General features: G+C 56.0%; 1 protein-coding gene across 1 annotated transcript; it reads left to right on the top strand.

The window, feature by feature from the left end:
• The first annotated feature begins 33 nt into the window (after positions 1–33).
• Positions 34–14859, top strand: C4H2orf81 (chromosome 4 C2orf81 homolog). The gene is made up of 4 exons (XM_074952033.1): positions 34–138; positions 4435–4662; positions 5732–5944; positions 9776–14859. The coding sequence occupies exons 2-4, from the start codon at positions 4438–4440 to the stop codon at positions 10817–10819; spliced, it is 1482 nt and encodes a 493-aa protein (XP_074808134.1). The 5' UTR covers positions 34–138; positions 4435–4437; the 3' UTR covers positions 10820–14859.
• The last annotated feature ends 607 nt before the right edge of the window (positions 14860–15466 follow it).

Below are 15466 nucleotides of genomic sequence, written 5' to 3'. Positions count from 1 at the left end.
GACGGCGCAGCGTGCGGTCAGGGCGCGGGCGTCGCAGCGCGATGACATCACGGCCCGGGATGGGGCTGGCGTTGCCTTGGTGACGGGGACGCAGCCAGCGGAAGGGGGGCAGGGGCTGCGGGGGCTCCAGCCGGCTCGGTGCGGGGGGTGCAATGGTGGCTGGGAGGGGGCACGGTTGGGGGTGGGGGTGCAGTGGGGGAGGGGGCACGGCTGGGAGGGCGGTGCTGGGGGTGGGGGGGTGCAATGGTGGCTGGGAGGGGGCACGGTTGGGGGTGGGGTGCAGTGGGGGAGGGGGCACGGCTGGGAGGGCGGTGCTGGGGGTGGGGGGTGCAATGGTGGCTGGGAGGGGCACGGTTGGGGGTAGGGGTGCAGTGGGGGAGGGGGCACGGCTGGGAGGGCGGTGCTGGGGGTGGGGGGGTGCAATGGTGGCTGGGAGGGGGCACGGTTGGGGGTGGGGTGCAGTGGGGGAGGGGGCACGGCTGGGAGGGCGGTGCTGGGGGTGGGGGGTGCAATGGTGGCTGGGAGGGGCACGGTTGGGGGTAGGGGTGCAGTGGGGGAGGGGGCATGGCTGGGAGGGCGGTGCTGGGGGTGGGGGGGTGCAATGGTGGCTGGGAGGGGGCACGGTTGGGGGTGGGGGTGCAGTGGGGGAGGGGGCACGGCTGGGAGGGCGGTGCTGGGGGTGGGGGGTGCAATGGTGGCTGGGAGGGGGCACGGTTGGGGGTGGGGTGCAGTGGGGGAGGGGGCACGGCTGGGAGGGCGGTGCTGGGGGTGGGGGGTGCAATGGTGGCTGGGAGGGGCACGGTTGGGGGTAGGGGTGCAGTGGGGGAGGGGGCACGGCTGGGAGGGCGGGGGTGGGGGGTGCAATGGTGGCTGGGAGGGGGCACGGTTGGGGGTGGGGTGCAGTGGGGGAGGGGGCACGGCTGGGAGGGCGGTGCTGGGGGTGGGGGGTGCAATGGTGGCTGGGAGGGGCACGGTTGGGGGTAGGGGTGCAGTGGGGGAGGGGGCATGGCTGGGAGGGCGGTGCTGGGGGTGGGGGGTGCAATGGTGGCTGGGAGGGGCACGGTTGGGGGTAGGGGTGCAGTGGGGGAGGGGGCACGGCTGGGAGGGCGGTGCTGGGGGTGGGGGGTGCAATGGTGGCTGGGAGGGGGCACGGTTGGGGGTGGGGGTGCAGTGGGGGAGGGGGCACGGCTGGGAGGGCGGTGCTGGGGGTGGGGGGTGCAATGGTGGCTGGGAGGGGCACGGTTGGGGGTAGGGGTGCAGTGGGGGAGGGGGCATGGCTGGGAGGGCGGTGCTGGGGGTGGGGGGTGCAATGGTGGCTGGGAGGGGCACGGTTGGGGGTAGGGGTGCAGTGGGGGAGGGGGCATGGCTGGGAGGGCGGTGCTGGAGGTGGGGGGGTGCAATGGTGGCTGGGAGGGGGCACGGTTGGGGGTGGGGGTGCAGTGGGGGAGGGGGCACGGCTGGGAGGGCGGTGCTGGGGGTGGGGGGTGCAATGGTGGCTGGGAGGGGCACGGTTGGGGGTAGGGGTGCAGTGGGGGAGGGGGCATGGCTGGGAGGGCGGTGCTGGGGGTGGGGGGGTGCAATGGTGGCTGGGAGGGGGCACGGTTGGGGGTGGGGGTGCAGTGGGGGAGGGGGCACGGCTGGGAGGGCGGTGCTGGGGGTGGGGGGTGCAATGGTGGCTGGGAGGGGGCACGGTTGGGGGTGGGGTGCAGTGGGGGAGGGGGCACGGCTGGGAGGGCGGTGCTGGGGGTGGGGGGTGCAATGGTGGCTGGGAGGGGCACGGTTGGGGGTAGGGGTGCAGTGGGGGAGGGGGCACGGCTGGGAGGGCGGGGGTGGGGGGTGCAATGGTGGCTGGGAGGGGGCACGGTTGGGGGTGGGGTGCAGTGGGGGAGGGGGCACGGCTGGGAGGGCGGTGCTGGGGGTGGGGGGTGCAATGGTGGCTGGGAGGGGCACGGTTGGGGGTAGGGGTGCAGTGGGGGAGGGGGCATGGCTGGGAGGGCGGTGCTGGGGGTGGGGGGTGCAATGGTGGCTGGGAGGGGCACGGTTGGGGGTGGGGTGCAGTGGGGGAGGGGGCATGGCTGGGAGGGCGGGGGTGGGGGGTGCAATGGTGGCTGGGAGGGGGCACGGTTGGGGGTGGGGGTGCAGTGGGGTTGGAGGGGGACATGGCTGTGAGGGCAGTGCTGGGGGTGGGGGGTGCAATGGTGGCTGGGAGGGGGCACGGGTGGGGGTGGAGGGGGTACGGCTGGGAGGGCAGGGCTGGGGGCGGTGGGTGAAAGGGTGGCTGGGAGGAGGCACGGTCGGGCGTGGGGGTGCCCTTTACATCTGCAGAGCTAGCCCCACCCAGCAGAAGGCCCAGCAGCACAAAGGTGCTGGAGGGGAGGCCAAGACCACAGGCCCCCACCTGCAGCGTCTTCAACCTACTGAATTGCCTGCTTGTTTGTCCTCCTTGTCCCAGCGTCATTTGCCAGAACTCCCTGCATTCTGTGTCCAGCGAAGGTCCCCAGCACTAAGGACAGGGAATACCACTAGAGCCCAGTCCTTCCTGGGGAACATTCTAGCACCCAGGTGTCCTGACTCCCAGACCCCTGCTCTAACCATTAGAACTTGCTGTCTCCCAGATACCAGAACGACACTCACATGAACCCCTGCACAGATCCTGCACCAGTCCCTGGTGTCCCTGTGGGGAGTGGATGGGAGAGGCATCAGGGCACTGCCTTCGGAGCATAACATGCTCACAGTCCCTGTGGCCGTTGCATCCGTTTTAAAGCACAGTCGACAGTGCTAGGAACTGCATGGGGCCTGTAGGCCATACTGGCTTGGTCCTTCGCTCAGTGTTATCCCCAGTTCGTGGCCCTGTCTAGCCCCATGTTGCTCGTTGCCCTGGGTAGACCCCATATAAAATGATGGGGTCTAAATGAGCTGTTACCATTCAAGAAAGAGATGTCAACAGTGAGTCAACAGTGTGCCCTTGTTGTCAAGAAGGCCAATGGCATTTTGGGATGTATAAGTAGGGGCATAGCCAGCAGATCGAGGGACGTGATCGTTCCCCTCTATTCAACACTGGTGAGGCCTATCTGGAGTACTGTGTCCAGTTTTGTGCCCCACACTACAAGAAGGATGTGGAAAAATTGGAAAGAGTCCAGGGGAGGGCAACAAAAATGATTAGGGGTCTGGAACACATGACTTATGAGGAGAGGCTGAGGGAACTGGGATTGTTTAGTCTGCAGAAGAGAAGAATGAGGGGGGATTTGATAGCTGCTTTCAACTACCTGAGAGGTGGTTTCAAAGAGGATGGTTCTAGACTATTCTCAGTGGTAGAAGAGGACAGGACAAGGAGTAATGGTCTCAAGTTGCAGTGGGGGAGGTTTAGGTTGGATATTAGGAAAAACTTTTTCACTAGGAGGGTGGTGAAACACTGGAATGCATTACCTAGGGAGGTGGTAGAATCTCCTTCCTTAAAAGTTTTTAAGGTCAGGCTTGACAAAGCCCTGGCTGGGATGATTGAGTTGGGGATCAGTCTTGCTTTGAGCAGGGGGTTGGACTAGATGACCTCCTGAGGTCCCTTCCAACCCTGATATTCTATGATTCTATGTTGGAGTCATTGTGGGGAGTTCTCTGAAAACATCCACTCAATGTGCAGCAGCCATCAGAAAAGCGAACAGAATGTTGGGAATCACTAGGAAAGGGACAGATAATAAGACAGAAAATATCATGTTGTCTCTGTATAAATCCATAGTACGCACACGTCTTGTATACTGCGTGTGGATGTGGTCGGCCCATCTCAAAAAAGATATGTTGGAATTGGAAAAGGTTCAGAAAAGGGCAACAAAAATCATTAGGGGTATGGAACAGCTTTTGTATGAGGAGAGATTAATAATACTGGGACTTTTCAGCTTGAAAAAGAGGCGACTAAGGGGGGATATGATAGAGGTCTATAAAATCATGACTGGTATGGAGAAAGTAAATAAGGAAGTGTTATTTACTCCTTCTCATAACAAAAGGTCACCCAATGAAATTAATAGGCAGCAGGTTTAAAACACACAAAAGGAAGTATTTTTTCACACAACACACAGTCAGTCTGTGGAACTCTTTGCCAGAGGATGTTGTGAAGGCCAAAACTATAACAGGGTTCAAAAAAGAACTAGATACATTCATGAAGGAGAGGTCCATCAATGGCTGTTAGTCAGGATGGGCAGGGATGGTGTCCCAGCATCTGTTTGCCAGCAGCTGGGAATGGGCGACAGGGGATGGATCACTTGATGATTCCCTGTTCTGTTCATTCCCTCTGGGGCACCTGGCACTGGCCACTGTCGGAAGACAGGACACTGGGCTAGATGGACCTTTGGTCTGACCCAGCAAGGCCTTTCTTATGTTATGTTCTTATGGGTACAGTGCTAATGGGATGGTGCTGACGGGCATTGTCATATTTCCCTGCAGAAAATGACGTCCCGGGACCGTGTGCCTCTCTCCAAGTCACGGGCGGAGAAGTCACGCCCCCCCACGGTACCCATCCCTCAAGTGGATATCATTCCAGGGCGCCTCTCTGAGTCGGAATGGATCTCCCTGGTCACCATGGAGGAAGGAGAGGATGGAGTGGGGGATATCCTGGCAGGGATGATAAACCAAGTGATGGACGAGTGCTATAAAGTGTACCTGGCTCGGCAGGTGAGCATGCCAGGCCGCGGCTTTCCATGGAATCTAAGTGGTAGGGATGGTACAGCTCTCTTTGGTCCCAGCTTTGGGCTCAGGGCAGGACTGTTCCTTACAGGCTACTCTCCAGGGCTTTGTTCCGGCTACTTCTGAATGGCCCCAGCCGCAGGGCCATTCTTCTGCGTTCATTCTGTAGGGAGCCACTGAGAACACCGGCTGTGTGAAACCAAGCCCTATGGTAACAGATGGAAGGGTTCAGGGAAAGGTGTTGGTCCAGAGGGACCAGGCCATCTGACCCGGAGCGGCTCTATGCTGCTGCTTGCTTCATGGAGAGGAAGGAAAGCAGAGCAGGGATCCAGGACGGATCCTTCCTGTGGCCACTAGAAATGGAGCTTCCGGAGGGGATGGGGCAAGAGGTTCCTGTTGCAGTGGCCTCTGTGTGACCCTGCCTTGGCTGCCCAGCTCCTTGCTCAAAGCTGGATTTGTATCCCCCTCCCTCAGGCTGAGAGCTCCTGGAACCCCAGGGGAAATCTCTTCGCTTACACAGAAGTCTTCGTACTCCCATCCACCGGCTCCCAGGCTGAGTATACCCCAAGTCACACTCAGCTCCTGCCCTCAGCCATTAGGCACTCAGATACCATGGTGATGGGTATGGTCTGATACCCCAAATAGAATGGGCATCTCCCTCCTGGCCTTCAACTCTCCTCTCAGCTCCATTATGGAGATAGCAGCCTCTGCTCTCCAGGGGTGGGACTGTGTCAGTGCTCTGGAGTGCTGAGCTTCGTGCAACATGGATTATTTTACTATATGCAGATTGCTTAGTTGGAAGGGGTACCCATCCTGACAGTCACCTCCCTGGCCACACGCCTCTCTTCTGACTCGGCATGTGAGCTGCACCAGCTTGGACTCCCTTAGATTCAGTGGGCCAAAGTCAGAGGTGGCATGGACAGCAAGGGCACACTGATGGGTGGGGTGTGCCTACGGGAGTTGGGATGGAGTCTTGGTCTCCTGCCTCACTCCTAGCCAAAGTCAGGAAGCAAGTGGGTGGTGCTGGGCTCATTCTGTCTCTGCTCTGCTTTCCCAGTGCATCCCATTCACCGTCAGCCAGGCACGGGATGCCATCCTGCAGATTGCCGAATGGCGCTTCCTGGTGCGGGATGAGGGGGAGGCCACCGTGGAAGAAGATGCCACCTGGCAGGAGGAGGAGGAGCCAGTGGCCTGTGTCACAGACTCGTGGGCACAGGGCTCAGTTCCCGTTATGCGAACCAGTCTGACCCTGTTACCGCAGGGGAGAGAGGTACTCTAGCACCAGGGCTTACCTTGGGAGCAATGGCTCTGGACCAGTGAGGGGTGGGGGAAGGAAGCAGGCTGCTCCTGAGTGCTTGTCCTGACAGAGGCATTCTGGGCCTGGCAGGGCTCAAGAGATGAGACCTGAAACTGCCTTCAATCTGATTAGTACTCTAGGGCCAGATTCTGCTTGGAGCTCCACCACGGAGGAGTCCATGGAGATACAGGACCAGTCCTTCTGGGCGTGAGTCCTGGACTTCAGGCCAGAGAGACAGCCTTGAAAGACAGAATCACGGTCACAGCCTTGTAAGGCCTCCTGACCACCTGCCCCTTTAAGCCATTGCTCGCTGGAGAAAGTCCTCCTGGCCTCTTGGGATTAGAGAAGCGCAGTCCAGTTCCCCACTCCCATTGGCAGCAGTGGTTTGCTGAGTTCTCTTCGCTGCACCCAGTGCTCTGCCCCTCGGAGTGTAAGAAGCTGTAGGAGAGTCTGGCTTAGTCTCTGGTGGAGCTGTGCCCCATGCAGCTACTAGCCAGGATGCCGGGCCTTGTCTCACCTATTCAATGCCTTGGAGCAGAGGTGTGAGGGTCCCTCCTGAGGATCTCTGCCTAGAGAGGAAGGACGTTTGTGTGGCTAAGGCATTGGATTTGGACTTCGGAGATCCCTGTTCTGCCACAAGCTCCCTGTGTGGCCTTGGGTGAATCACCTAATCTCTCTGGACTTCTTTTCCCATCTGTACAATGGGGCTAGAGCTTCCATACGGTACTCACCGGGGGGTTGGGAGGACAAGTGCCCTGACATTGTGAGGCTTGGAACCTACAGGGATGAATGCCATGGAAAAAACCATCAGCCCATCCCCCAGCTTCCAGGAAACTAGGGTGCCCTTGCAGCCTGTGGATCCTGCAAGTGCCTTCTTCAGTATGGAGCTGCCTGCAGAGACAACCTGTCTCGGCATGTGATGCTTCACCTTGAGCCAAACAGCCTCTGAGATTTTGTCCATGGATGAGAGAGGAATTCCAGCCACCCCCTCTCTACCAAGCCAGTCAATAAGCATGTCAAGCAATGCTGGGCTTTGTGCTGTGGTCATCTGACCCCTAGAAATTGCACTGGTATGCCTACCCCTCCCATGGATGATAGGCTTTCCCCCTTCCCTTCTCAGTGAGGTAGCTCATCCACTCCCACCAGCCAAGCCAGTGAGGTTCCCACAGACATGCTGAGATTTGGGTGTGCATCAGAGCAGGCGGTGACCCCTTAATGCCCTGCCACCATGGGATAGTCAGTCAACATGGCATGTCTGTATGAGTGTAAATACTTCCTTCCCAGCTCCTGCTGGTCCTGCAGCCCTTCCAACAGGTCCCATGTGCCAGAGACCCATTGTCAATGGAGCTTTGAAATGGGGCACTACCGGGACAGCAGGTAAGAGCGGGTCGGCTCCCGCACACCCAGCGTGCGCTGCAGCCTCCTTCGGCAGGGGCTGTATTCACAGAGCCGAATGCGCCGGCGCCGCGCGCTCTGCGTGAGGGAGAGGGTACGGGGGTCTCTGCGGGGAACTGAGACTCTCCGCCGGTGTGAGGTGGGCCGGGCAGCTCGGTATCCTTTGCTGCCTCGTCTCTCCTCCCCACGTTGCGAGCCCGGCTGCCGCAGCATCTGCTGTGTACAAAGCTCGGTGTGTGTTTCAAAGCCAATGGAGGGACATGTGACAGGTTCCCCCTGGGGTGCCACCTGGAACTGGGGTGCCACTGAGCCCTCTGACCCACCAGCCTGGGCTGCCTCTCACACTGTGCTGCTGTGACGATGTCCAAACCCCTCCAGCCTTCACACAGGTAGGGACACACCCAGCTGCAGTTACACACAGGCCCTCTAACTACCAGCTTCCCAGCCTAGGACCCAGAGCAGTACTGTCCTGCCCTGGTCAAATCTGGCCAGTATATGGGTTTAACACCCAGTCCGCCTCTCCCTCAGTGTGAAGAGAACAACGCACACTTGTGGTAACCAAGCAGAGATTTTCCCCAAGCACTCCAGTCAAAGCTCACTGGTTTGGATTAAAACATAAAATAAATTTATTCACTACAAAAGATAGATTTTACGTGATTATAAGTGATAGCAAACAGATCAAAGCAGATTACCTAGTAAATAAACAAAAAATGCAAACTGAGCTTAATATATTAGATAGATTGGATATGAATTAGCAGATTCTCACCGAAAAATGATACAAGCAGGCTGCAGAGTCTTAAGGGGCAAGCTGCACTTGCTTTACAGCTTGGAATCCCTGGGCAGGGCTGTCCTTGGGATTTATGGGGCCCTATGCAGTATTATTAAACTGGTGCCCGTGTGCCCGACGTGGGGCACAGCGACCACTGCCGCCCACGGACCCCCAGAAGAACCCCCCCATTGCTGACACACACTGAGCTTTGTATGCAGCAGATGCTGCGGCAGCCCGGGCTCGCAACGTGGGGGGGAGAGACGAGGCAGCAAAGGATACCGAGCTGCCCGGCCCACCTCACACCGGCGGAGAGTCTCAGTTCCCCGCAGAGACCCCCGTACCCTCTCCCTCACGCAGAGCGCGCGGCGCCGGCGCATTCGGCTCTGTGAATACAGCCCCTGCCTAAGGTGTGCGGGAGCCGACCCGCTCTTACCTGCTGTCCCGGTAGTGCCCCACATTTTCGGGTGCCCGACGCAGCTGCATAAGCGGCGTATGCCTAAGGAGGGCCCTGTCCCCAGATCATTCATACACAGGCTAGAAATCCCTTTAGCCTGGGTCCAGCACTTCCCCCATTTCAGTCTTTGTTCCTCAGGTGTTTCAAGGAGTCTTCTTGTGAAGTGAAGAACCCCAGATGATGTCACTCCCTGCCTTATATAGATTTAGCATATGGCGGGACCCTTTGTTTCAAAGCTTGGTTACCAGACCAGTCTGTGGAAAAACACTGACATCCCAAGGTGCAGACTAGCGTCATGTGACCTGGTCACGTGTCCTTGTAGAGTCATAGCAGCCATAACTTACAGGCTGTCTGTAGCATTCTCAGGAACGCTCCCAAGATGGGGCATAACCTTCTCCTAAGGCCTATTGTTTTTCCTAATGACCCATTACCCTGAATAGGTCCTGCCCCACCCGCTGTCTAGACTGAAAGCATCTTGTCTAGTGGGCATTACCCAGGTGTAACTACATTTGAAGTACAGATACATAGTCAGTATTTATAACTTCAGGTACAAAAATGATACATGCATACAAATAGGATAATCATATTCAGGCAATCTTAACCTTTTCGTGACATCCTACATGATCCGTCTTGCGTAATATGCATCATAATTATGCCATAATCCTATTGTACTGATACCACTATGAAGAATATGGGCTGCAGTGTTGCAGGATGCTGATGTGTTAGAAAGGAACAGGAATGATCCGGGGCCCAGCTCATTCCCATTTGTTGCTACGTGCACTGAAAGGGATTTCTTTGCTGTCGGATCTTGCGACAGTCGCAGGATGTCTCATGGTGGAACATCTCTTGGAGCTGCTTGGGCAGGAGGGGTATAGAGGAGGTTCAGGGTGAACGGCAGAGTCAGTTCAGCCCTTCATTCTGCCAAGGCTGTCCACTGGGAGTGGCGCGGGAGGAGTGATGTGCCAGCATGACCTCACCAACCAGCTCCCTCTCTGACACTGAAGACCTTGACCCCAACACCCCCTGCACTGTGGCCTGGCTCTGGCCTTCCACCCATTTGCTGGGGTATGAGGAAATGGCCTTCAGGCCCTGCTACTGAGTGGGCGACAGCTTGTCCTGGGCGTGGTGGCCACTCTGGCGTGTGAAGCTGAGGCCTTCTCTTTACATTAATGGCTGTTTCCACCAGGTGTCTTTGGACAAACTCCCCGAGGAAACACTTTCCCATGAGGAGACGCGGCTCTACACAGGATCCCCCGAGGTGCCAGCAGGCACCCTGTCAGAACAGCCTTCTCAGGAGGAGGGGGTCAAGTCTGCAAAGTCATCCAGGCCCCAGAATCTGCTTTCCCAGCCAGCCCCAGCCCCAGCCCCACCCCCCTTGCCTAAGACCAGAAAAGCATACAGGCCCCATCGAGGACTGCTGCACTCAGCCAGCCTTAAGAGCATGGCCAGGCCCCTACAGGAGACTGAGAAGGAGCTGCTCCGGCAGCAGCTCTCACAGACCCTGCCTGAGGAATCACCACAGGAGGATCTTTGCAGCCTTCACCAGCTCCTGCCCATGTCCTGCAGCAACCTGCTGAAGATCCAGACGGGCAGGCCCCCCAAGATCAAGGATGTGATGTACAATGAGTTTGGTACAGTCATCGCCATGCCCAAGCTGGACCCAGCCCATCTACCCAAGTGCTGGATCAAGCCCCAGGTGGAGGTGCTGGATCCAGATGTTGAGGCCAAGCGGCAGGAAGTTCTCAAAACCGTCTCTGGGCGTGGCCAGAGGAGTACGAAGTCCCATCGCCATGCAGCCCAAGGGCCAGGGGTGGGAGAGCTCATTAGCACTAAGCTGCTCCAGGACATGGGACCCATGCAGAGTGGTGGGCTGGCCCAGGCTTTCTGTCAGAGCCACGCAGACAAGAAAGCACAGCATTTGCCTTCCAAAGGGAAAAGCCTTGAACCCAGCAGCCATGTCTACTGGAAGCCCAGCAACCTGCTGGACTCCATTGAGCTGGCCCCAGGAGTGGCAATCAGGGACAGCAGCAGTGTGAAGTGTGGGCCCCACCATGGTGCACTCTATGAAGAGGGAGGGGAAGGGGTCTTCCGAAGAAAGCTCAGGCCCATCCGCCCCAGAGTGCCCCTGCCCGCCGTTGCTGTGGAGCAGCTCATCTGCGATCACATGCCCCAGGTCCAGCCAGCAGCTCTGCTCACATCCCTCATGTCATCGGGGCCAGAGCACTTGTAAGTGCAGCATGCTCCCTGCCCTCCCCTCTGGGACTGGGCTGGTGTGCTGTACCATCGCATGGCCTGTTACAGAACCCCAGCCTCTCCAGCCAGCGTGGTGTGCAGGGGTGTCTCGCTGCGTGGCTGTGGTAACCTGCTGGTGCGTGTGACGAGGGACCTCCTCATCTTCCCTGGCTCTTGGTAACAATAAATCCCAAGCACCCACAGCATGATTCACTTGCCTGCTTTGGTTCCACCTCCCTGCAGACCAGCCCCTCTGACCCAGGAGACCCCACGGCGTCCGGGGGGACAGCCTGGGCCCCAAGGCTACAGGCCCCCTGGATGCTATTAATTTACCTGTTATAACCTCGCCCAGCTGCAGCAGGGATGATTGCTTAATGAAATGTTCCTCCTCTCTCTTTTCTGAGAGGGTCTCCATAGCCCAGTTAGCAATAGTCCCAACCCGTGGTCTGTCTGTCCATCACTGTGGTCCCTGAGCACCTAGCTGTGTGGGTGGGAGTGGAGGAGGGACTGGAGGTTGCAGGCAGGAATTCAGTTCGCTTCACTGGTTACCATTCAAACCCTGAGCCCACCCATGGCAAAGCACATTGTATCATACCGTTCGCAGGGCATCCTCCATGCAGTGCACAGAACTCCGCTATGGGCATGCTGTGGCTGCAACCTGCAAGAGGTCAAAGTCAGGAAATTCAAAGCTGTGCTTCCTCATGGACATGCCTAGGTCCTGGGAGTCTGTACCAGGGTTGGGAAGAGTAACTCTCCCTAGCTTGGGGCCCTGGCCGCCCTGGGGCATGGGGTAGATTCGAAAGAGGTTACAAGATGGTTAAGGAGGAGTCTGGTGCTTCATGTTGCAGAATGCAGAGTGAAGGCTGCAGGAGTTTGTGTTTCATAGATTTTTAAGGCCAGAAGGGACAGTTCCGATCATCGTCTGACTTCCGGCATAGCACAGGCCACTGGATTTCACCCAGTGATTCCTGCATCACACCTGTAACTCATGGGTTAGCTAAAGCAGACCTTTTAGAAAGAGCCATCCAATCTTGATTTAAAGACTTAGTGGTGGAGAATCCACCACATCTGTACGGAAGTTGTTCCAATGGTTAATTACCCTCAGTGTAACAAATATGTGCCTTTTTTCTACTCTGAATTTGTCTAGCTTCAGCTTGCAACCATTGGATCTTTTTCTGTCTTTGTCTGCTATGTTAAAGAGTCTCCTGGTATCAGAAATCTCCTCCCCATGTAGGTACTGCTTGGCTATGATCAAGTCTCCTTTTAACAATCTCTTGGGTAAAGTAAATAGATCGAGTTTCTTGAGTCTCTGACTGTGAGGCAGGTTTTCCAGACCTCGGATTGTTCTTGTAGCGCTGTTCTGAACCCTTTCCAATTTGTCCACATCCTTTTAAAAGTGTGGATACCAGAACCGGAGCCAGTATCAGTTAATGGTCCCAATAATGCCAATACGGTGGTACTAACATCGCACTACCTCGACTCAATAGTCTCCTGCTTATACCCCCACGGATCACGTTTTCTCTGATAGCCACTGCGTTGTTCTGGGAGCACCTGTTGAGCTGGTAATCCATGATGACACCCAGGTCCCTTTCTGAGTCACCGATTTCCAAAATAGAGCCCCCCCATCCATAAGTGGGATCTAGATCTATGACCCTCCATGTAGTTGCATGAAAACAAGGGTAGTTCAAGTGCGTCTGACTTACCATGGTATCTAGATTACTGTGTTGAACTGACCTGTCGTTATTTAACAGTCCACCAATTTGTGTGTCATCTTCAAACCTTCCCAGCAACAAGCTTATATTTTTTTCCAGATCATTGATAAAGACCTTGAATAGCAGTGAAGCAAGAACAGATGTCAGTGGCACCCACTAGAAACACTCCTATTAGATCAAAAAGAACAGGAGGACTTGTGGCACCTTAGAGACTAACAAATTTATTTGAGCATAAGCTTTCATGAGCTACAGCTCACTTCATCGGATGCATCCACTGCACTGGTGGGTGGGTTGGGGAAGGGCCGTGTTGGCTCATTTTAAGTCAGACTCTCTTTGATTTAAAACCGTCTGCAGTCACCCTTATCAATCAGAGGCCTTCCCCTTATCAAATTAGTTATTCTTTGGACCAGACTTCCTCCCTACTTTATTCCTTTTGGCCTTATAACTCATTATTTTCATGGCCTTCCTTCTATTTGCTAGTAAGAGCCTTTCTTTACAACACTTTAATTCTTTAACTTTATACTTATCTTACATTAGGGGTTTTCATTCCATGTGCTCTGAGCTGTGAACTCAGCTGATGGGAAGAATCCACTTGCATGACTCATCCTCATGGGGTAGTGAGAGCAGAGCGACAAAGTATTTTGTCCTCTTTAATGTCCCTCAGTAGTCCATTTGGCATTGATGGACCTTACCTTTTGGGCAGGACATAACACCTTCTGTTGGAGACCAGTACTTCACACTACTTCTCCTGTCTGGTGAGTTACACAGTCACAGAAGCTCACAATACAAATGCTTAAATATCAGCTTGCAATATGGGATACAGATGTTATAAGTGAGGCCCTGTCTACACTGGCAGGTTTCTGCGCAGGTAAGGAGCTTTCTGCGCTGTATCTCCTGAGGTGTACACAGGGCCGTGCCACTGAGAAACTGCGCAGTTGTCGCGCTGTAAAAAACCCACCACGACGAGAGGCGTAGAGCTTTCTGCGCCATGGCTACAGTGCTGCGGTGCCAGCGTAGACACCCTGGTCGATTACAGCGCGGTGACTGGCCTCCGGGAAGTGTCCCTCAATGCCTGTTCTTGCCTCTCTGGTCATCTGTTTGAACTCTGTTGCCCCGCCTTCAGGTGACCAACCGTCAGCCCCACCTTGTACATTCCTTGGGAATTTTGAAAGTCCCCTTCCTGTTTGCTCGGTGATGCGTGCAGTGGTCTCAGCGCATCTTTCCAGGTGGCCAGGCCTGCTCCACGCACCGGGCGATCCCCCGCTTGGAGCTATGCTGAGCTGCTGGACCTCATCGGCATTTGGGGAGAGGAGGCTGTCCAGCCCCAGCTCTGCTCCCGCCGTAGGAATTATGATCCCTACGGACAGATTGCACGATGTATGACAGAAAGGGGCCACGACCGGGACACACGGCAGTGCAAGGTCAAAGTGAAAGAGCTGCGTAACGCCGACCACAAGGCGCAGGAGCAAAGAGCTAGACGCGATACTCGGTGCCAACCCCACCTCCACTGTGAAGGCCACTGTGGATACTTCGGTGGCTCGCATGACAGTTGAGAGTGGACCGAGGCAGGAGGAGGAAATCTTGGACGAGGATGTGGAGAGGGTGGGGAACCCAGAGGCAGAGGATGACTTGGAGGTCAGAGATACATACAGCCAGGAGCTCTTTTCTACCCCAGAGGAGGCTAGCCAGTCACAGTAGTAGGATCTTGGCAAAGCGCAAACAGGAGAGGAGGCCCCCATCACTGCTGATGATTTTCTTTGTTTGACTCTCTCCTCCAGTTGTTGTCTTTTAATAAAATAATTGTGTTGGTTTGAAAGCGATCTTTATTCTATTAAGTGAAAGCACAGAGAGCCCTGCAAAGCAACAAACAATTATGTTAAACCCCCTTATTGCATCATGTGCACCAATCACCTCCTAACATTACAAGCACCGCACTCCTGAGCATAGCCACAAAGATTAGTGGCTTTCAGCTTCAAATTGCTGCCTCAAGGCATCCCTGATCCTTATGGCCAGGCACTGGGCCCCTCTAATAGCCCTGGTCTCTGGCTGTTCAAACTCAGGCTCCAGGCACTGAGTCTCTGCGGTCCAGCCCTGAGTGAAGCTTTCACTCTTCCCTTCACAAATAGTATGGAGTGTACAGCACGTGGCTATAAGCATAGGAGTGTTGTACATCGGCCAGGTCCAGCTTCCCATACAGGTAGCGCCAGTGGGCTTTTAAATGGGCAAAAGCACACTCAACAGTAATTTTGCACTTGCTCAGCCTGTTGTTGAATCGCTCCTTGCTGCTGTCAAGTTGCCTCATGAATGGCTTCATAAGCCACGGCATTAAGGGGTAGGCGGGGTCTCCCAGATCACAATGAGCATTTCAGCGTCCCCCTACAGTGATCTTCTGATCTGTGGAGAAAGTCCCTGCTTGCAGCTTCTTGAACGGGCCAGTGTTCCGAAAGATGCACCTCTCCGGACTAGCCTGCGTTAATGTCTGTGAAATGCCCATGGTGATCCACAAGCGCCTGGAGAACCGCTGAGAAATACCCCTTGTGATGAATGTACTCGGAGCCTAGGTGGTCTGGTGCCAGAACTGGAACATGTGTGCCGTCTATTGCCCCTCCGCAGCTGGGGAAGCCCATTTGTGTAAAGCCATCTACAATGTCATGCACGTTGCCCACAGTCACGGTCTTTTGGAGCAGGATGCAATTAATGGCCCTGCACACGTCCGTCAACACAAGTCCAACTTGACTTTCCCATTCCAAACTGATTAGCGACCAATCGGCAGCAGTCTGGAGTAGCCAGCTTCCACAGTGCAATCGCCATGCGCTTCTCCAACAGCAGGGCAGCTCTCATTCTCGTGTCTTCGCGCCGCAGGGCGGGGGCGAACTCATCACACAGTCCCGTGAATGTGGCTTTCCTCATGCGAAAGTTCTGCGGCCACTGCT

The sequence above is a fragment of the Natator depressus genome, chromosome 4 (genome assembly GCF_965152275.1).
Source record: "Natator depressus isolate rNatDep1 chromosome 4, rNatDep2.hap1, whole genome shotgun sequence".
Taxonomy (NCBI): domain Eukaryota; kingdom Metazoa; phylum Chordata; order Testudines; family Cheloniidae; genus Natator; species Natator depressus.
The sequence above is the reverse complement of the archived record's forward strand: the minus strand, read 5'-3'. Positions and strand labels throughout refer to the sequence as shown.

Coding starts and splice junctions, on each gene's coding strand:
- C4H2orf81 (XM_074952033.1), top strand. CDS start 4,438: ATGACGTCCCGGGACCGTGTGCCTCTCTCCAAGTCACGGGCGGAGAAG. Junction 4,663..5,731: donor AAGTGTACCTGGCTCGGCAG/GTGAGCATGCCA, acceptor CTGCTTTCCCAG/TGCATCCCATTCACCGTCAG. Junction 5,945..9,775: donor TGTTACCGCAGGGGAGAGAG/GTACTCTAGCAC, acceptor TGTTTCCACCAG/GTGTCTTTGGACAAACTCCC.